The sequence below is a fragment of the Mauremys mutica genome, chromosome 4, assembly GCF_020497125.1.
Source record: "Mauremys mutica isolate MM-2020 ecotype Southern chromosome 4, ASM2049712v1, whole genome shotgun sequence".
Classification (NCBI taxonomy): domain Eukaryota; kingdom Metazoa; phylum Chordata; order Testudines; family Geoemydidae; genus Mauremys; species Mauremys mutica.
Window position 1 is genome coordinate 126,929,954 of NC_059075.1, and position 20,179 is coordinate 126,950,132.

The 20,179-nt window shown below is 40.9% G+C and overlaps 1 protein-coding gene across 3 annotated transcripts in view; it reads left to right on the forward strand.

The window, feature by feature from the left end:
- PPP1R12B (protein phosphatase 1 regulatory subunit 12B) overlaps window positions 1-20,179 on the forward strand; it is a 175,068-nt gene that overhangs the window by 111,907 nt on the left and 42,982 nt on the right. Inside the window, exon 1 of one of the 3 annotated variants that reach the window (XM_045014085.1) lies at window positions 14,416-15,135. The exons of the other annotated variants lie outside the window; for them this stretch is intronic. Coding sequence (XP_044870020.1) covers window positions 15,034-15,135 — 102 coding nt within the window. The 5' untranslated portion in view covers window positions 14,416-15,033. Of the gene's footprint in view, window positions 1-14,415; window positions 15,136-20,179 lie in introns of those variants that run through there. 3 annotated transcript variants of the gene reach the window in all.

Here is a 20,179-nt window from a genome sequence, read left to right on the forward strand (position 1 = left end):
GAGATTTGTGTAGCTATAAGGGTATATTTCTTGAAGACTATATGGGTTTTGTCCAAACAGTGGAAGGAAATGGTTTCAGAAGACACTAGCTCGTACTTTTTTCTTTACTAAAAGCTTCCTCCATTTCCTTTATTCATTCCCCAAGAAGCAGACAAAATACTTGGAATACTGTAGCAAAGCTCCTCTGTAGCTGTCACTCCTAGCTGCCTACAGGTGCCTCTAGAAATGATGCATGCTCATGTCTGGGTGGTGTGCAACTTGTGTATACAGAGAGCATAAGAAAATGGAGAGGCTGCATTGGTTTGTGGCTTACAAGTAGAACAAAAAGAGAACCTAAAATTCATTTGGAAAAAAAGAAGTCAGACTGACCAAAAAGCATCCTACCTGTAAAGGAAGAATTGTGTGTTCTAAATGATTTCAGTGTGTAGATGCTGCTTCTCACTTTGGGCCTTAGAAAGTCATTCCCCTTGTTCTGAAGCACTGGCTATATTTTCCCTTGATGGCTAACTTCTGCAAGAGGCCTCATAATTGAAATGTCATTATTGGTTATACTCTGACTTAGATTCCTCATTCCGGAGGTTAGCATTGCTTTGCGCTGGGTATTCTGTCTTTCCATTTTATAAAAAGTAAATTCCTTATTCTGTAAGGCTCTTTACTGGAAGAAATTGTCATCCATCCTGGTCTCACCAGGCATTGGTAAGGGGGAGTTCATTTCTTAGTGCATTTTATGTGCCCGTTACTATTTGTGCCTAGTACACAGTGACATTTTGGTGCCCTTTGCACAAAATCTTGTCCACCGCTCCTAGCTTCAGCTATTTATTTACTAGGAGAACTTAAAATCTTGATGAAAAATTGCACCAGCTCTTAAAGAGAAGGTTTGCCCACTAAAAATTGGCTATCCTGACCTCCTTGATAGAAGACAGGAAATGTGATCATTTAAAGATCAAAATAGTAGCATTTGCAGAAAATCATATATTTTAAAGCATTTTTAAAGGAAAAGAGGACAGAAAAGACCCATTACATAACTTCATTTGTGGCATTAGGCCAAGATTTTCCAAAGCAACTAGTGACTTTGGGTGTCCAGCTTGAGATGCCTTAAAGGGACCCAAGTTTCAATAAGTCTTTAATCCTCTGAAAATGTCCCTTTTGAGAGGTCTCAAGATGGGCACCCAAAATCACTAGTCACTTTTGAAAATCATGGGCGTAGGTTTTGGCATGGTCTTGGAAACACAAAACTTCCAGGGAAGTGAGAGTTTATGGCAAGAACTTGGATTGCAAAGCTCTGAATTATTTTGACAAAGGAATTGAAGCTACAATTTTAGTAACCCCCCATTAAGAATATGGCTGCATCAGGAGCTCTTTAATGACCTGAAAATCAAAAAGGAATTCTACAAAAAGTGGAAACATGGACAGATCGCTAAGGATGAGTACAAAAGAATAGTACAAACATGTAGGGACAAAATCAGGCTAAGGCACAAAATGAGTTATACCTAGCAAGGGACATGAAAGGCAGTATGAGGTTCTATAAATACATGAGGACACGATATATCAGCTTAATCTTCAGCAAGGCTGAATAGGTTGGATATTCGGAAAAACTTTAAGGATAGATAAGCTCTGGAACAGGCTTCCAAGGGAGGTTGTGAAATCCCCATCACTGTCGATTGTTAAAAACAGGTTAGACAAGTATCTGTCAGGGATGGTCTAGGTTTACTTGGTCTTGCCTCAGCACAGGGAGCTGGACTAGATGACCTCTCGAGTTCCCTTATAGCCCTGCGTGTCTATGGTTCTAGCATTAAACTAGTATACAATGTAAAGGGTTTATCTTTCTAGACAAAAATTGTTAGGAACTGTTACCGGTTTTATGATTTTAATACCTCATAGCTGGTTATGAATTAATATCATTATAAAACTCCCATTAATATACTCTGGGGGAGGAAACCAATATCTAGGTCTCCCTCACCAATTCTCCTAAAGCGTTTTTAAAAGTGAAGGTTATAACCTATTGGTCTCCCTCAACATATGCCTCAAAAGTGGCAAAATGTGGAAGGATGGGTGTAGGGGGGAGGGGTTGTCTTCATAACAAGAAGTACACTGCTACCTCGATATAGCGCCACCCAATATAACACGAATTTGGATATAACGCAGTAAAGCAGTGCTCCGGGTGGGGTGGGAGGGGAGGGGGGCTACGCACTCCAGTGGATCAAAGCAAGTTCAATATAACATGGTTTCACCTATAATGGGGTAAGAGTTTTTGGCTCCCAAGGACAGCGTTATATCGAGGTAGAGGTGTAAATGGTAATTTATCTCTAGCACTGTTGCACAAAAGGTAATGTGCAAGAGGAAGTGAAATCGGCGTAGGCCCTGATCCTGCCGTCTGCCCCAAGTGGGCACCCCGTCCCAAACAGAGTTCCTTTGAAATTGGTGGACCTCTGCCCTCATGCTGGAGCTGGAGAACCCTTCTATGTGGCCCAGGCTCTGAATTGTCACATTTCCTAAAGGAGGTGACAATCTAACTTGGGTTCTTTTCGGTGTGCCAGTTTATGTACTTGCAGTGCACTCAGAAATAGGTTAGAAACCATAATGAAGTGGAATTTTGTTGACTTAGTTATAAATGTTTCCAGTGCTATTAAAAAGGCCAGGTGGGTGAGCTAATATCTTGTCTCTGTAGTATCCTGGGACCGACACAGCTACAACTATTCTACATACTAAAAAAGCAGGCATATTTAAAGTATTTCAGATTGGTTCCATCCTCCATATCTCCCTGGTTATTTCCATACAAATGAACAGGAAAGGTCGTGGATGGCTGGGTTGAGTAGGAGGTGCATGGAATCCGGTGCATCCAGAGATTAATAGAATAAAACTTGTTTTAGGCATATTAATAGCCATCTGAGGCTTTCATATATCTTTTTATATATTAAGCTCTCATGTTCTGGAAAGTCCCCTTTGGTTTAAAAGTGCTACATTTGCCTCTGGTTATTGTTGTTTTACTTTGGCCTTGGGTACACGTTTCCCTGTATGGCCCTTCAGCAACGTTCTGGAAACTTATGTTCCTCTTTCATTTATTTGACTTGTTACTGCTTCATGCATCTTTGGTATGAGAGCTATACTGAGGGCGAGGGAAACTAGAGTAACATTTCCTATAATGTAATCATTGTTGAGCAGCTCTTAGTGGAAAATATTATACTCTGAAAAAATGCTATATCCAGTGGCAGACACGGGCTTGGAATTTTAAGTCACTTGCGTGAGCACTGTCCTGAATGGGAATTGTATATGGACCGTGTAAAGGAGCAGTGCTATTTTTGTCAGGCCATGTTCAAATTTTAAAGTTGCTGCTTCCCTTTTCTGAGTAAAATACAGAACTGAGACTGTGGCGTGAACCTGGATGTGGAAAGACAAGTTAAAAGGGATTTTTTTTACTGTCTTTTTGCTGCTTGTGTGAAATCAGCATTTGATCTCAATCTAATTCTTAATGGGTCAGTAGTCACACATGGCTCAGTTTCAGCTGAGATCCAAGATTCTAAAGGGCACGAAAATCAAACCAACGCTAGAAGTGAACCCTCCTCTTGAGACTGAAGCACAGTGGGTATGATGGTAGGAGGGAGTTCAGCACTGTCATTGCCTGTGCTTCTGAGCTTTCTACCCAGAATTTAGAAGGGAATTAAAACTGCGGTCTTTAAGACCATCTATTTTAGGCAGAATAGGCATTGCCATGCCAATCTTCAAGAGGAGTCTGTTTCCCAACATGAATTGTTGCTTTTGATTGCAGGCACCAAGGACGTTCTATTTTGCTGTAACTCCCTTTTGCTGTCTTTTTAGGTGTTTGTGAATCTGACACTGGAATTCTCCCTCCAGCTCTTCTTTAGTTCATGACACTAAATAAGTTGGAGAAATCCCTAGAATGGGGGAACAAATGTCCACCTTTCTAGCTGCTCTGTTCTAACATATTTTATGCTTGAATAATGAATAGTTTAAAGTATCAGAGGGGTAGCCATGTTAGTCTGGATCTGTAAAAGCAGCAAAGAATCCTGTGGCACCTTATAGACTAACAGACGTTTTGAAGCATGAGCTTTCGTGATACTTGCATCCGACGAAGTGGGTATTCACTTTAACTATTCATTAAAAGCAGCTCTTTGCTGCTTTTAATGAATAGTTTGTGCACCTCATCTTTTCTTTCTGTAGTAATCAGAGTAGTTTGGTTACGTTTAGAACGGGGTCGCCAACCTTTCAGAAGCAGTGTGCCGAGTTTTCATTTATTCACTCTGATTTAAGATTTCACATGCCAGTAAAACATTTTAATGTTTTTAGATGGTCTCTTTCCATAAGTCTATAATATATAACTAAACTATTGTTGTATGTAAAGTAAATAAGGTTTTTAAAATGTTTAAGAAGCTTCATTTAAAATTAAATTAAAATGCAGAGCTCCCTGGACTAGTGGCCAGGACCCGGGCAGTGTGAGTGCTACTGAAAATCAGCTCGCGAGCTGCCTTCGGCACCCGTGCCATAGGTTGCCTACCCCTGGTTTAGAAGATAAATGTATTTAAACTTTTACAGGTGCTAACACCAGTCACTTTCTTGCAGGTCATGTGGCTTTTTTATTGCTCTTTGCTGTGGCCTTTTTCTGTATTTCTTAAAAACAAAGAACACAGAGACACATGCACCACTTTGTCTAGAAACCTTGAACTTCATATGTGAAACAAGGAGCTAAGATGACTATACATGATGATGAGTTAGTTTTAGTGCTGATTGAAGTATGGCTATTGTTTTATGGTTCCCAGCCTTTGTATGAGCAGAAAACAAGCTATTGCATTTCAGTTACATTGGAGTATGTAGAATGGGGAAAAGTACGACTCCAGAGGTGTGTGTTGGAGTGAGAGTGAGTAGGAGAAATTGCTGTGACTTTGGGAAAGTGGGGGAAAATGGATCATTTCCTTCCTAGACTGAAATCTGAAAGACATATGATAAAGTCAGCTCATGGGAACACCAGTTGGTACACTGCAAACGAAAGACTATTCACTTGTTCAGTTTGTATTCCATTTATGGGAAACTGCTGCAGTGCCTTTACATGTTTACAACAGAGCCTAGTGCCAGCCCAAGAATTTTTTTGCTACAGTCCGTTCAACCCTCTATTGCTGGACATAACCTTGTTTGGTTCTAAATAAATGTTGTAAGACAGTATTTGTATTAATGTTACCTATTGGAGTGCTACATTACATTTTTCAGGGATAGTTACTTCTCTGGAACAGATTTTAAATGTACATTCTTCCCATATAGTAGAAACAAAAGTAAGTTATTGTTAATACTCTTAAAGGAGACTTTCCTGCATATCTTTTGAGAATAGAAGGCTAGCGGTAATACATGAAACACTCATTCTCTTGGGATGATGCATAAGTCATAAAGCTACCAATCTCAAAACGAGGTCACCCACTGAAATAGAGGATTATAGTGCAATTCAGGCAGCATTTCTTTAAGGATGATGGGAATATGGGATAAACAATAGCATGTACAAGATTCAAACTTTTATTTGTATACAAGTCCACCTAAAGCAGGGGTTCTCAAACTAGGGGTCGGGACCCCTCAGGGGGTCGCGAGGTTATTGCATGGGGGTCATGAGCTGTCAGCCTCCACCTTTTGCTTCAACCTTAATAAAAATTTAATAATTGGAGATATACCAATCTCCTAGAACTGGAAGGGACCTCGAAAGGTCATCGAGTCCAGCCCCCTGCCTTCACTAGCAGGGCCAAGTACTGATTTTTGCCCCAGATCCCTAAGTGGCCTCCTCAAGGATTGAACTCACAACCCTGGGTTTAGCAGGCCAATGCTCAAACCACTGAGCTATCCCCCTCCCCCAAACCTCCATGCTTTGCTTCCAGCATTTATAATAGTGTTAAATATTTTAAAAAGTGTTTTTAATTTATAAGGGGGAGTCGCACCCGGGGGCTTGCTATGTGAAAGGGGTCATCAGTACAAAAGTTTGAGAACCACTGACCTAAAGAATCTGAGAATCCTTTTGTGGCTGTTTACCAGAATGCTTACAGACCTGTACTCCAGTTACCTGTGTTCCATGCTGTCTGGACTTAATGTTGCTGTCGCCATCCGTTTCTCTACTTGTAGAGCAACAGATATTAATTTCAGAATAGCTACATCTCGGCTAACCCTAGTAAAACTTATTAACCACCGATCATTTGCAGCCCATATCCTCAACAAATGTCAGTGCCTCTCTTTCTGCATTGGAAAAAAGGCACGACCTTTTCTCGGTGGAAGTCAATGGTGGGGTTTATTCAATATATACAAGGAATGATATAAGCTGAATTTTTTGAGGAAATTGTGATATTGAGGCAGTCATGCAACTCAATAACTTCTGATCACGTTACAAACCTACACACCACCAAATTACCACCAGGCACTCAATACAAACAACTTAGTATACTGTCTAATTCAGGGGTAGGCAACCTATGGCACGAGTGCCGAAGGCGGCACGCGAGCTGATTTTCAGTGGCACTCACACTACCTGGGTCCTGGCCACTGGTCCAGGGGCTCTGCATTTTATTTAATTTTAAATGAAGCTTCTTAAACATTTTAAAAACCTTATTTACTTTACATACGACAATAGTTTAGTTATATATTATAGACTTATAGAAAGAGACCTTCTAAGAACGTTAAAATGTATTACTGGCACACGAAACCTTAAATTAGAGTGAATGAAGATTCGGCACACCACTTCTGAAAGGTTGCCGACCCCGGTCTAATTCAATATTGATCTCAATTCTCTGGGTCTAGTGTTGTGTACCAAACCAGTAACACAAGAATCCAGTGTAGGCAGATGTATATGTTATATCTGTCTCATGACAGATAATTCAGTTTTTACATTAATTTCCATGTATTTTCAATAAACTTCTTTGATCTCAACATAATTAGTTTTAATTTTATTTTATAGTTGAGAGAATGGCTTTGTAGCTTGGCCTATAGGAGGACAACTGCCAGGGCAGCTTAATTTCATAAGCTTTGGAATTTTCCCACAAAACAGTGTCTCAGGAATAAATGTGGCTTTAGAATATTCTTGTGAACCCTGATTTTAATGTTGTGTAAAACTAACTTTGAATACAGATTTTAAAAACTTTCCATGAGTCAGAGCAAGACTAACTGGATAATGTACATAAGTAAGAGCATCAGGCAGTTAGCCTGCACTACTGAGTTCCAGAAATGATAGAGGTGAAATAACATTTTAATAGGGTTGTCGATTAATCACAGTTAACTTACGCAATTAACTCAAAAAAGTTAATTACGATTAAAAAATTTAATTGTGATTAATTGCACTGTTACATTTCAATTGGTATTGTATTGTTAAATATTTTGATGTTTTTCTACATTTTCAAATATATTGATTTCAGTTACAACACAAGACGAAGTGTACAGTGCTTACTTTATATTATTTTTATTATAAATCTTTGCACTGTAAAAATGATAAAAGAAATAGTATTTTTCAGTTCACCTCATACAAGTACCATGGTGCAATCTCTTTATCATGAAAATGCAACTTACAAATGTAGGTTTTTTGTTACATAACTGCACTCAAAAACAAAACAATGTAAAACTTTAAAGCCTACAAATCCACTCAGTCCTATTTCTTGTTCAGCCAATTGCTAAGACAAACAAGTTTGTTTATATTTGTGGGAGATAATGCTACCCACTTCTTAATTACAATGTCACCTGAAAGTGAGAACAGGTGTTTGCATGGCACTGTTGTAGCCGGCATCGCAAGATATTTACGTGCCAGATACGCTAAAGAATCATATGTCAATTGATGCTTCAGCCACCATTCCAGAAGACATGCTGATGACAGGTTCTGCTCGATAACGATCCAAAGCAGTGTGGACCGATACATTTTCATTTTCATCATCTGAGTCAGATGCCATCAGCAGAATGCAGGGGGTTTTGGTACATAACTCTACATTTGTAAGTTCTACTTTCATTATAAAGAGATAGCACTACAGTACTTGTATTTTGTTTTTTACAGTGCAAATATCTGTAATAAAAATAAATATAAAGTGAGCACTGTACACTTTGTATTGTGTTGAAATTGAAATCAATATATTTGAAAATGTAGAAAACATCAAAAATTTAAATGGTATTCTATTACTCAACAGCGCGAATAACTGCGTAATTAATTACAATTAATTTTTTAATTGTGATTAATTTTTTTAATCTCTTGACAGCCCTACCTTTTAATGCAATAAACATCTAAATTATATTCCATGGACATGATTATTGGGTGCCTGTTGTACAGTTGAGCTAGTTGACACTCATTTTATTTCTTGAAGCAAAGCTGAACAATCTCAATGGTAGGTCCAAACTAAAAGATGAAGTAGCATATTCCCTGCCACTTTCTTTGCACCACTCGTCCCTTCTGATCACAGCCCTGAACCCCATATTAAAACAATCTCCTCTCCATCCAGAACTCCTTATAGGATGCCAAAGGGAAAATAGGAGTTACTAAGACCACAGGGCTCTTGATGTAACTTACTGAAAAGGCACGTGGCTTGAGGAGTATGCTTCTTAGTTAGGCCCAAGGAAATAATGGTAAAATTGCCAAGTTAAATATTAAAAAAATCAGTCTAAAAATAAGAATTTGAAATGGGCATTACAGAGATCTCAGAGTAGTACACAAAGCTGTCTTCAGTGTAGCCTGATCTCAGAAGCTTTTTGCTTTATGGGAGTCATCAAGGGAAATAACCTTGTTAATAAACATGACTCTCTGAAATCTGTTCCGGGGCAGTCCTCCTCACCACATGGAAATCCCTATAAATAAAATATTAACTCTCAAAAATCGGGGATTTAGGGGATTGTTGTATTATATGCTGTAGTGTGAAAGTATCAGGTTTTACCGGAACAGCTGAAAAATAGTTTTATCATAGGTTAGGCTGTGCCAAAATAAATTGGATGGTGCATATTCAGTGCTCGTGTGTATTTTAAGCATCCAGGGGAAGGTGGTAAATTTTTAGTTGCCTGTAGGAACTGGAATGAAGGGCAATAGGGATTTCAAAGCAGTGGTTTGGTAGAGATGGGAAAAATGCTACGCCATTGGTCTCTTTCTTTGAATCTTGCCTACTCTTCAGTGTTTCACTAGTAGACTTCAAATTCTCTTCAAAAAAGGATTTTCCCACTTCTTTCTTCTCTGAGCAATGTTCATGGGTGTTATGGAGTTGGATCATAGATAATCTGTGTGGGAACATCTTACAAACTGTTTCCAGCTTCCAGTCTGCAACCCATCTACAGTGAAGAGAGTTGGCAGGGTTGTTGGCCAGAATAGATTTCTTCTGCTGGCTCCATATCCTTTGAAGACTTCTAATTTGCTCAAGGCTTGATGTCCTAGGAAGGGTATTTGTCTTAATAAATTATCTATTGTGGAAGCTTTATAGCTAAAAGATTTACATTTTTCTGTTTGGCTAAGGGCTTCATCCTGGTCTTTCTGATACACTGCAGTGTTGGGTTAGAGTTTATCACGCTTTCTCCGTTAATTATTTGTACAAGTCTCCTCTATTAATCAGATCCACAGAGTGATTTGTAGGTATTGTGTTTGTACCCAACTTCCCTTTAGCCTCTTGCCTCTCCCTGAAATACCGTTATAGATGGGGGCACAAGACTGCATGAAATGGTATGCTGTCTGAAGCAGCTGGGTGTAATTAAGACTGCATTATATTTATACTTCAGGGATGATCTGAGTGTAGAATCTTTTTCTGTTGCTATACTCAATTGCTTTACATTGTTGTAATTGTCCTGTACCTGCCAGGACTCTCTCCATGAATGGAGTCTGTCAGAAGGGGATGTTCATGACATTAGCAGAGATGTTTTCTCTCTGAAATACCTTGTTCTACAGATCACCGTAACTGTAGCTGTGTAAATGTTCCTAGTCACAATCAAATCACCATGGAGAACAACACACATAGCTACATAATACAACGTTTTGCTGCTTACACATGAGAGTATTTCAAAACAGGCCAGGCAGAACATACAACCAGTCAGGTTGAGGCAGCAATCCCAAACATTGAAGCATCAGTCTCTATCAGAACATGGTGAATAGCAGAACCATGAGGGATAGAACACAGTTTGGATAACAACACTGGGAAAACTTAAAGGGAAACCGTGTTAAAAGCTGGGGAAGAAATTAGGTAGCTGTATGTCTGAATGTGATTACACTTTAAAGTAGTCACTTGCTCCCCTCCCCTCCCACCGCTGACCACTTTGCTCTGCTTCTCATGGGGTGGTGGAGAGTGATTCTTGTGCTGTCCTTTCTAGCCAAAAATTAGGCCTTGTCCAACTAGTGATCAATGGCTCCATGTCTAGTTGGCAACCGGTATCAAGCGGAGTGCCGCAAGGGTCGGTCCTCGGGCCAGTTTTGTTCAATATCTTCATTAATGATCTGGAGGATGGTGTGGACTGCACCCTCAGCAAGTTTGCAGGTGACACTAAACTGGGAGGAGTGGTAGATACGCTGGAGGGTAGAGATAGGATACAGAGGGACTTAAACAAATTAGAGGATTGGGCCAAAAGAAGTCTGATTAAGTTCAACAAGGACAAGTGTGGATTCCTGCACTTAGGACGGAAGAATCCCATGTACTGCTACAGACTAGGCAGCTACAGACTAGGCAGCAGTTCTACAGAAAAGGACCTGGGGTTACAGTGGACAAGAAGCTGGATATGAGTCAACAGTGTGCCCTTGTTGCCAAGAAGGCTAATGGCATTTTGGACTGTATAAGTAGGGGCACTGCCAGCAAATTGAGGGATGTGATCATTCCCCTCTATTTGGCATTGGTGAGGCCTCATCTGGAGTACTGTGTCCAGTTTTGGGCCCCACACTACAAGAAGGATATGGAAAAATTGGAAAGAGTACAGCGGAGGGCAACAAAAATAACTGGCGGCTGGAGCACATGACTTATGAGGAGAGGCTGAGGGAACTGGGATTTTTTTAGTCTCCAGAAGAGAAGAATGAGGGGAGATTTGATAGCTGCTTTCAATTACCTGAAAGGAGATTCCAAAGAGGATGGATCTAGACTGTTCTCAGTGGTAGCAGATGACAGAACAAGGAGTAATGGTCTCAACTTGCAGTGGGGGAGGTTTAGGTTGGATATTAGGAAAAACTTTTTCACTAGGAGGGTGATGAAGCACTGGAATGGGTTATCTAGGGAGGTGGTGGAAACTCCTTCCTTAGAGGTTTTTAAGGTCAGGCTTGACAGAGCCCGGTCTTGGATGATTTAGTTGGGGATTGGTCCTGCTTTGAGCAGGGGGTGGGACTAGATGACCTCCTGAGGTCCCTTCCAGCATTGATATTCTATGATTCTATGAACAATTTACACTTTTTCAGTGCTAGCCCCACTTGCATTCCAGATGAGTAGTTAACTTTAATTGGCATATGTAAAGAGCACAGAACTCAGTGTTTGCATTGGTTTTAATAATCAAGCTGAGAAGGTCACTGCCAATCACTGTATTGCACTTAAACTCTGAATTCAGAGCTTTTCCTGCCCCCTCCAGAGGAATATGACCATGAATGGTTATGAATCACTGCATAGGAACAATGCAGTATCAGCATACTGTTGGGAAATGAAGAAACAATAGAGTGCAATTCAGAGTTCTTTAACTCCACCTTGGTGACTAGCATGGACTTCTTCAGACTTGTTGCTGTTATGACACTCTATCATCGTGGTTGCTACACAAGATAGGCTAATTTGAATCATTGTATACTGTTTTGGAACCTCCAATTGCAAGACTTTGTAAGACAAAAACAGATGTGCCAGAGTTCTATGACCATCCATTTAGAAAACCGAAATAGCACTATTGCCAACTGTGAGAGAGAGCAGAGTTTGAGTCAAGACTAAGGAGGGGGAGGATGGTCATGTGGTTAAGGCACTGGACTGGGATTTTTGCCATCTGGGTTCAGTCCCTGGTTCTGCCACAGACTCAGTGTGACTGAAGGCATGTCACTGAATATCTCTGTGCTTCCTTTCCCATCTTGTAAAATGAGGGAGTATTGTCTGGATACATGAGACCACTCCCAAGCTTTCCCACTAGCTGTCACTTTGGTTTGCCTGTAAAATGGGTGACTGTCCCTTCAACACAATCACTTATCAAATAAACTTGGTCTCTGAGATGTCTTCATTTATTGGGTGGAGAATGAGTCTCTCAAGCATATACTGTTTCCCCCCTTCTTAGGGTACCACAGAAATTATATCCCCCCTCCCCCCATGCGAAGGCAGTACATATGATGAATGACTGAAGAATTTCAAGTCTAAGTTCTGTATCGTTCTCTCTAAGCACTATTCTCCAAATATACACTTGATATTTACACTCCACAGACATGCAGTTTGCTAAAATGGTAGAGTATTAGACTGACAGGCAGATACAGAAGTGCCGGAAGAAAAAACGCTTGTTCTACTTACAGTAACATGTTCTGTGATAAACTACTCATAGAGGTGGTAGGACAAGATACCACACACAAGTAGGTTAACTCCAGGCACAAAACCACCTCTGTCAATAGTTGACTTCAGTAGAAGTCAGTGTAAATAAGCCCTATGGTGTTCACCATCCATTGGTTGCAATGTGCTGCTCCTTCATCAATGCTGGATAAATGGAAGTAGTCCAGTAAACAGATACCTGGAGTAATGTGTTTCCAATAAGGAACACCACTGTAGGGTTAGAAGCTTGGGAGATCACACGTTCTCAAACACATGCTGTGTTTGACTGAGATCCTACTTAACACATGAGAAGACTTTAATGATAGAATCATAGAAATGTAGGGCTGGAATGGATCTCGAGGTCATCTAGTCTATCCTCCTGTCCCGAGGCAGGACCAACTATACCTAGGCTGTTCCTGACAGATGTTTGTCCAACCTGTTCTTAAAAACTCCAACGGTGTCAATTCCACAGCCTCCCTTGGAAGCTTATTCCAATACTTAATTATTGTTATAGTTAGAAAGTTTTCCCTAATATCTAACCTAAATCTTCCTAGCTGCAAATTAAGCCGATTACTTCTTGTCCTACCTTTAGCCGGAATGGAGAACAATTGATCCCTGTTCTCCTTATAACACATTTGAAGACTCTTATCAGATCCCCACTTGGTGTTCTTTTCTCAAGACTAAACATGCCCAGTTTTTATAACCTTTCCTCATCAGGCAGGTTTTCTAAACCTTATCATTTTTGTTGCACTCCTCTGGACACTCTCCAATTTATCCACAACTTTCCTGAAGTGTGGCATCTAGAGTTGGACACAGAACTTCAACCGAGGCCCCACCCGTTTATCTCCCACGTCTTACATACAACACTCCTGTTAATACACCCCAGAATATTAGCCTTTTTGGTAACTGCATCACACTGACTGATATTCAATTTGTAGTGTGCAGTAACCCCTATATCCTTTCCAGCAATACTACCCGCTAGCCTGTTGTTCCCTATTTTGTAGTTGTGCATTTGATTGTTTCTTCCTGAGCAAATACTTTGCACTTGTGTTTATTTAATTTCATTTTATTGATCAATTCTGCAGTTTGCCAGAATTGAATTCTAAACCTGTCCTCCAAAGTGCTTGCATCCCCTCCCAGAGCACCTCGGGCATGCTTCATGTGCAGTCGTTCAAATAAATGTACGGTTTATGCTTATTTGATTTGGATTTGAGTGGCATTTGCTCGGCCAATCAAGTGCATTTATTCAAATGTACAAAGTTTTTTTTTCTTTCTTTGCCAGCACTGAACATTCAAAACAGCTTTCCCAACAGACCAGTTTGTGCAATAAAGGCTGTATCCAGAATTGACAAGTCGACTGGCAGGGTGCAGGGCAGGGTGAATGAGTTTGTAGGTTAAAAAAAAAAATCCAGGCAGAGGGGCTGTCCAGCTACACACCTTTTTAAAAAAAACAAAAACAAAAACAAAAACCTCTTTGAATGGCAGCACATCAGACGGGCTCAGCTTTGTCTGCTCATAGCTCTAACCAGGCTTTTAAAAACCCCCACTTGTCCTCCAAGTACTGTAATGCTCTGTGTAAGCCTGCATTCTGTCTAATGGTAGCCTGAAATGTTATGTTACCGTATCTTCCTAAGTAAGCAGCCTTTGACCTAGCCAGCTGCAAAATAGTAGCTTGGAATTTAGGTCTTGCATAGTGTTATGAATTTGTGTGACCTCCAGCTCTGAGCTCTCTTCACCATGGGAGTTTGCCTGTTTTCTTCTTCCTACAAGTGGCAGCCTAGATCTCAAGTTGAAAGTGAATCTTTGCCTTTGGCCTCCCTCCAGCATTCTTTGCTGAACAAGTAAGGATTTGAAATGTCAGAAAATAGCAAGAGGGGAGGGAAGAGAGAGAGAGTGTGTGTGTGTGTGTGTGTGTGTGTGTGTGTGTGTGTGTGTGTAAAGGCTTCTGTAACGAGGAGGACGGAACAAAACACAACTTCATCTGGACTGCCCCTTTCTGAAACAGTGCTCGTTCCTGATTTATACTGTTTTGTTTCTCTTAAATCATGCAGCTCTGCTCTGCTGCTACAGCAGAGAGCAATCGGCAGTGCTGTGGAGTGAAACAGGTTTCTTGCAAAAGCTTCCTATTTGGATAAAACTAGCTATTCCTTTGGCTTCACCCTTGTGGGACTGGAGGAGTTCTACCTACTGCAGTTATTGGGGGGGTCTTCAGTAATATTCTGGCTTTGGATGATCCATAGGAAACATCCTTTTGTGGAAGACCTTAAAGCAGGCCTTGCTTCTGAGGGCGGTGCTGCAACACCCCGGACTGTAACGCAGGTATTCCTTAACACTTTCCCTTCAACTTGAACAGGAAGCAGCATTGTGGGGCAGCGTTTACTACAAAGCTACACTCTGATGCCTAAAAATATCACACTGCAAACAGCAGGCTTTTTAAAATTACCATAACTGTGTTAATGATGAAGTTTGTTTGATCTGACTTGGGAGAAGGAGCTACCCAGCAGCACGTAGCAGAAGGAAAGTGAAGACTTGGACTTCATTGCTGCTTGCAGAGGTGCTGCTATCCCGCTCCTGCTTTGGAGGAACCATGTCGTCCTTGTACACCAGGAGCAAGGAGTTCACCCGAAACAGGAAGTCTCAGTCTGACTCTCCCCCGTCGTCTCCCTCCCCGATTGCAAAGACGCTCAGAGTAAGCAGCGTTTTCATTACTGTATTCCATTGTGACCTCTTCAGCGCTGGTTACAGCCAGAGATTAATGAAGTCAGTCTGTCCTCTTGTAGTGGGAGACCTAAGTACCTGGTTTGTTTCTCTGCACAGGGTGACAGTATGAAATAAACTCAGGAAAGCTCCTGTGTAGCAGCAGGTTTGAACCCTGTAAAAGGGTATTTTCCGCAGTCCCCATGTGGTAGTTACTTGGCTGAATGATTAGAGAATCTTTGTCACCCTATCTCTGCGTTTGCTTTCTGTTTCTTTGCAGTGAGCACAAACCCTTGTACATAAAATGGCTGAAAGTTTGCTAGCAAAAAGTGTTTGAAGTGGAAATGAGGCAAAACCTGAACAGCTTGTTAAACTACACTTTGTTTTTTCATGCGCACTTAAATCTTACAAATGCAACTGGGCTCAGCCTCAGCAGCCCTGTGAAGTGGGACGTACCTGAGTCATTTTCAAAAACTTTGAAAATAGCCTCTTGGAAGAGATGACTAGGTGGAGGTGGCGGTAATTTTGCATTGTCCCATTCCTTCAAATCATTGCGTTTGGAGATGACCCCTCTGACAGCTTTTAATAATATGCTTACAATCACATTGCTAGTGGCTTTGGAGTTGTGTGAAAAATACTCTCCAGGGGTCCACGTTGTTTAGGGTGACCAGACAGCAAGTGTGAAGAATCGGGACAGGGGTGGGGGGTAATAGGAACCTATATAAGAAGAAGAACCAAAAATCGGGACAGTCCCTATAAAATCAGGACATTTGGTCACCCTAACATTGTTAGGTAGGCAGTGTGCCCTTGGTCTAGAGATTTTATGCATACCGTAGTCCAGCAGGAAAACTTTGGCTGAAGAGGTGAAACCAATCTCTAGGTAGCCTGAAGTGGTCACAGAAGACTAATATGCACTTGTCTCTTTACATTTTAATGACATAATATCCTCCCCAGAAAGATGGGAAAGGTCATTTAAACCACTATTTCCTTATGGGAAACAGTCATTGACCCTATAAATCTTTTAGCTGTATGCTCTCCGGCTGCTGCTCGCCCCAGCAGTTAAATTTAATCCTGTACTGCTGGGAGTTGGTCTCCAGCACTGACACTCAGTTGTATTACTGCATCTACTGGGAGCTTCTAGATGCTCATTGCCAGAGCCAGAGAGCTAGTTTGGGAGCTCAGGGAGTATCTATCTTCCTCCAAAGCTGCGTGAAACTGAATGGGTCTTTTTTTTAAATGTTCAGTTTCTGCAACTGCATCTGCACAGTAAATTGATCAATTGGCAAAGAGAGGAAATAGTGGGTGGAGAGCCTTTAAATTTTGTTCTTAGCTGAACACTGAAACGAATGTTTAAATACTCTAGTCATCCACTTATTAGAGAAGGTCAATGTCCACATTGTTTCTCAGACCCAGGCTGACTCATTCTCTCCTCTTCAACCATTTATGCTGGGAAGCATATAACATGCACATCTGGCTGCAGCTGTCATTGCTGTGGTCACAGACACTCGCTTGAGCTCCCTCTGGCTACCTAACCCATAAGATGCAGAATGATTAGGAACTCCTTTTATCTGGAGTACCATGAACAGGAGCCTCTTTGGGTGGGTCAGCTGCAGATCACAGAACCGAGTTAGGGATTGGCCCTGCTTTGAGCAGGGGGTTGGACTAGATGACCTCCTGAGGTCCCTTCCAACCCTGATATTCTATGATTCTGTGACAGGTGGCTCAGTCCCTGATCTAGAGTCGCTTGCCCCAGAAGAGTGCTCACTTGGGATTGTAACACTAATGAGAGGATTTGTATGAGGGGAGAAATGCTCTCATAGCACTAGTGAGGCCACTGCTCCTGGTAGAGCACAGGGATACTTAACAGTGAAAAGATTTCAGATTGTAAGTACACCAGCATTATTACAGTTCAGTGTAGGACAGTCAGAAGTAACTTTGTCTCGTTCCTGTAACGGATGTCAATGGTTAATTACCGAAGAGGTTTCAGATGGAGCATAACAGCCCCAAACAAGTTGGATTTAGCTAACCGACTTGGCCTACTTTGGGTATTTCTTCCAGTACCAGTCCCAGATTTGAAATTTTTTTTTTGACAATCTTAATACAGCAGGGAGCACTGCATGATCCCCTCGGTTTGTCTAATCTTAAGGCCTTATAACTAATGACATTTGAAAAGTGAATTTATCAGCACCCATACATAATTGGCTTAATGTTCTTCTGAGATTCTGTGGTCTCTCCTTTTGTATTGTGGTACCATCTCACCCAAGTTGTCTTTTCACCCTTAATTTGGAAGACCTCTCCTAATCACAAAACAGAGACGTGGGATCACATCGCTTCATTATAAACTTTTACAAATAATAAGAAGCGAAACATACTGCAAAACACAGAGCATCACTGCAGGTACTGAAACGACTGCAGAGGTAATTCAGGATGAATCCCAACACTTAGTTATCAGCTGACCTCTATGTCAGCACATTGTGTTATGGTATTCAAGATCATCCATCGTCCTAATTCCCTAGGCACATCAGAGTCGTTCAAGAACAAGTAATCCTGAAATGTTTTATTTTTTGTTTCATATACTAAGACGATTCACAATAGTGTTGGAGTGGGAGTAGCCAAACAAATCCTATCAAACATACCAGAGTTAACCACAGCTCACCTCAATGTCCCAGCTTGCCAAAAGAAAATTAACTAGTTGGTTTTACTTTAATTCAGGTTTTGGTGATCTAAATTAACATCCAGGTGGCATAACAGTCCAAAGCTTCCAATGAAATAATAGTGGGAATTGTGTGGCAGCTTCTTCATGGGGAAACTTTGTACCAGATTCCTTCTCCCCCAACAGAATCTTCTTCATATAAAGTATTTGCACCATCATGGACAAGAGTTTGTTCCAGGAGAGCTTTAATAGGTTACTTCAGTGTTAGGTAACTCCACAATATCAAGGGGCTGAATATTACGCATGTGGAAAACCTGCGCAGAGCAAGACAGGCAAGGTTGGAAAGGATTGGGGCTTAAAATGTTGGGAGTCTAATTTAAAGTCTTTTAAAGTCCCCGGTATGCTCTTTGAAGGCCAAATGGCCCCCACCTCTTTTTGTCCTAGAGTTTAAGCATGTCTTCCAACTCTCTGGTATCTGCTTCTGTGATTTTTATTTTTCCAGGAATAATTACCAAGGCTTTTAATGCCCAGGGATGCATATCCTCCCAAACTGCTGATTTGGGTGTATTCAGCTTTTTCAGGTATTTCCTTACCTGTTTTTATCAATAGTTATTTTCATTTATAAGGTTCTCGTTACTTTCTAATGGTCCATACATCTTGTTCAAGACTGGCTGTGAAAAAGCATGTCAGTAGCTCAGTGACTTTAAATCCATCAGTTATGTTTGTGCCCTTCATTGAATCATGTGGTACCTTCCCTGACTAGTGTTAATCTATGCTGTCTTTTTGCTACACTTTGTCCATAAGATACTCCATATCAGTTACTTCCCAGATTGCCAGTCGCAGTACAGGTTCCTTTTTCCTGTCCTATCTTGGAATAGTCCTCCATATTGGCCACTTAGTCCTTGAACTGTCCAGCAGAATTCTCATCTTCACTGCCTTAATTATGACATTTCAAGATGCTCCAATTTTATTCCATGCTGACTGATTTCAGTGTACCTCTCATTTGACCATCTAAAGTGCTATGTGCATGCTAAGTATTATCTCAGTGGGGAGTGCGCTAGTAACTTGGTTAGGATCAGTCTCCACTGTGAGTGGGTCATATGCTTGATCTCCAACTCTCGATATGGTGGCATCTGGTTGGGAGGAGAGGGCAAAGGCTCTCAACTTGCTCCCACTCATATCTCTAGAATTCTCCCAGTTCAGCCCTGCAGTTCTCTTGAGCAGAGGCTTCCTGTTGTACTGAAGTGCACCAAGCTACATGGTGGCTAGTGATGTGAACAAGTGATTCTAGACTCTAACCCAGGTCTTAAAAGGAGAAAGGCTAGTGCATGGACTTGTTAACGACTCAGTCTGCAAACGTGCTGCACAAAGACAAGAGCCGCATATCGTAGATGTTAAAACATGAGTAACAGCATAAAATCTTGTGTGTGGATATGCAATCAAAACCAGAGTTCTGTCACTTCCAATCCAGGAGCACTGTGCTTGTGCACTCAGACTTTGGTAGAAGTGTTTAATTGGATTACAGCCTTGGAATAGTTTTGAGTACACACAGATCTGACAGTCCCTTTGCATTGTTTGATTTGTGAGGGTTTTTATTCATGTGACAAGTTTTTTAATCCCGTTTCAGATATGAATGGTAACAGCTTTATTCTTTTATTAGGTAAAACTACTTAAGTGTCACTTGACTTGCTTCTTAACTGCAAATGAATTACAGAAAAGGCTACTTTATGTAAATATTCCTAGAGAAAATATTCTCTCTGGGTTCTCTGCTAAATGGCTTGTTGGATTACTCTAACCGCGATAAATTGGAACTAGATAAATAAATGGCCTCCTGACATTTTACTCCTGGAGTGCTGACTGATTAGAGGTCACTAGTTTATATGCTATCTGCAGTTACCCTGTTAAGCATCAAATACAGTAACCTGTAGTCTTTATAGAGAGCTAACTTGGTCAGTGTTGCTTTTCTACATCCTGGTTGGCTTATCTCTTGTCTAGGAGATGAGTTTATGGATATCCTTTCTTGGGGACATTTAGCAAGTCAGAACACTATCTCATAATTAGAGGGTGCATTGCACAGAAGATGTACAAACTATATAAATATGTTCCTGTTTTACTCTTAGAACCTACAGCCTGTACTGTTCAAAGATATTCTAAAGACCAAATCTAAGATACAACATGATGTGGTGGGCACAATTAAAGAATCCAGCACTGTATGTGGGAGCAACAGCTGATTCGTAGAGACTCGTCTTATTTGAATGTGTATCACAAAACGAGTACCTTTTGCCAGCCTGTATGGAGATAACAGATGAAGATTTGCAGGGCTCCTCTGAGTCACCTTAGATGCTGGTGCTAAGTCCCAGTATTGGGTTTTGATGTGATGTGA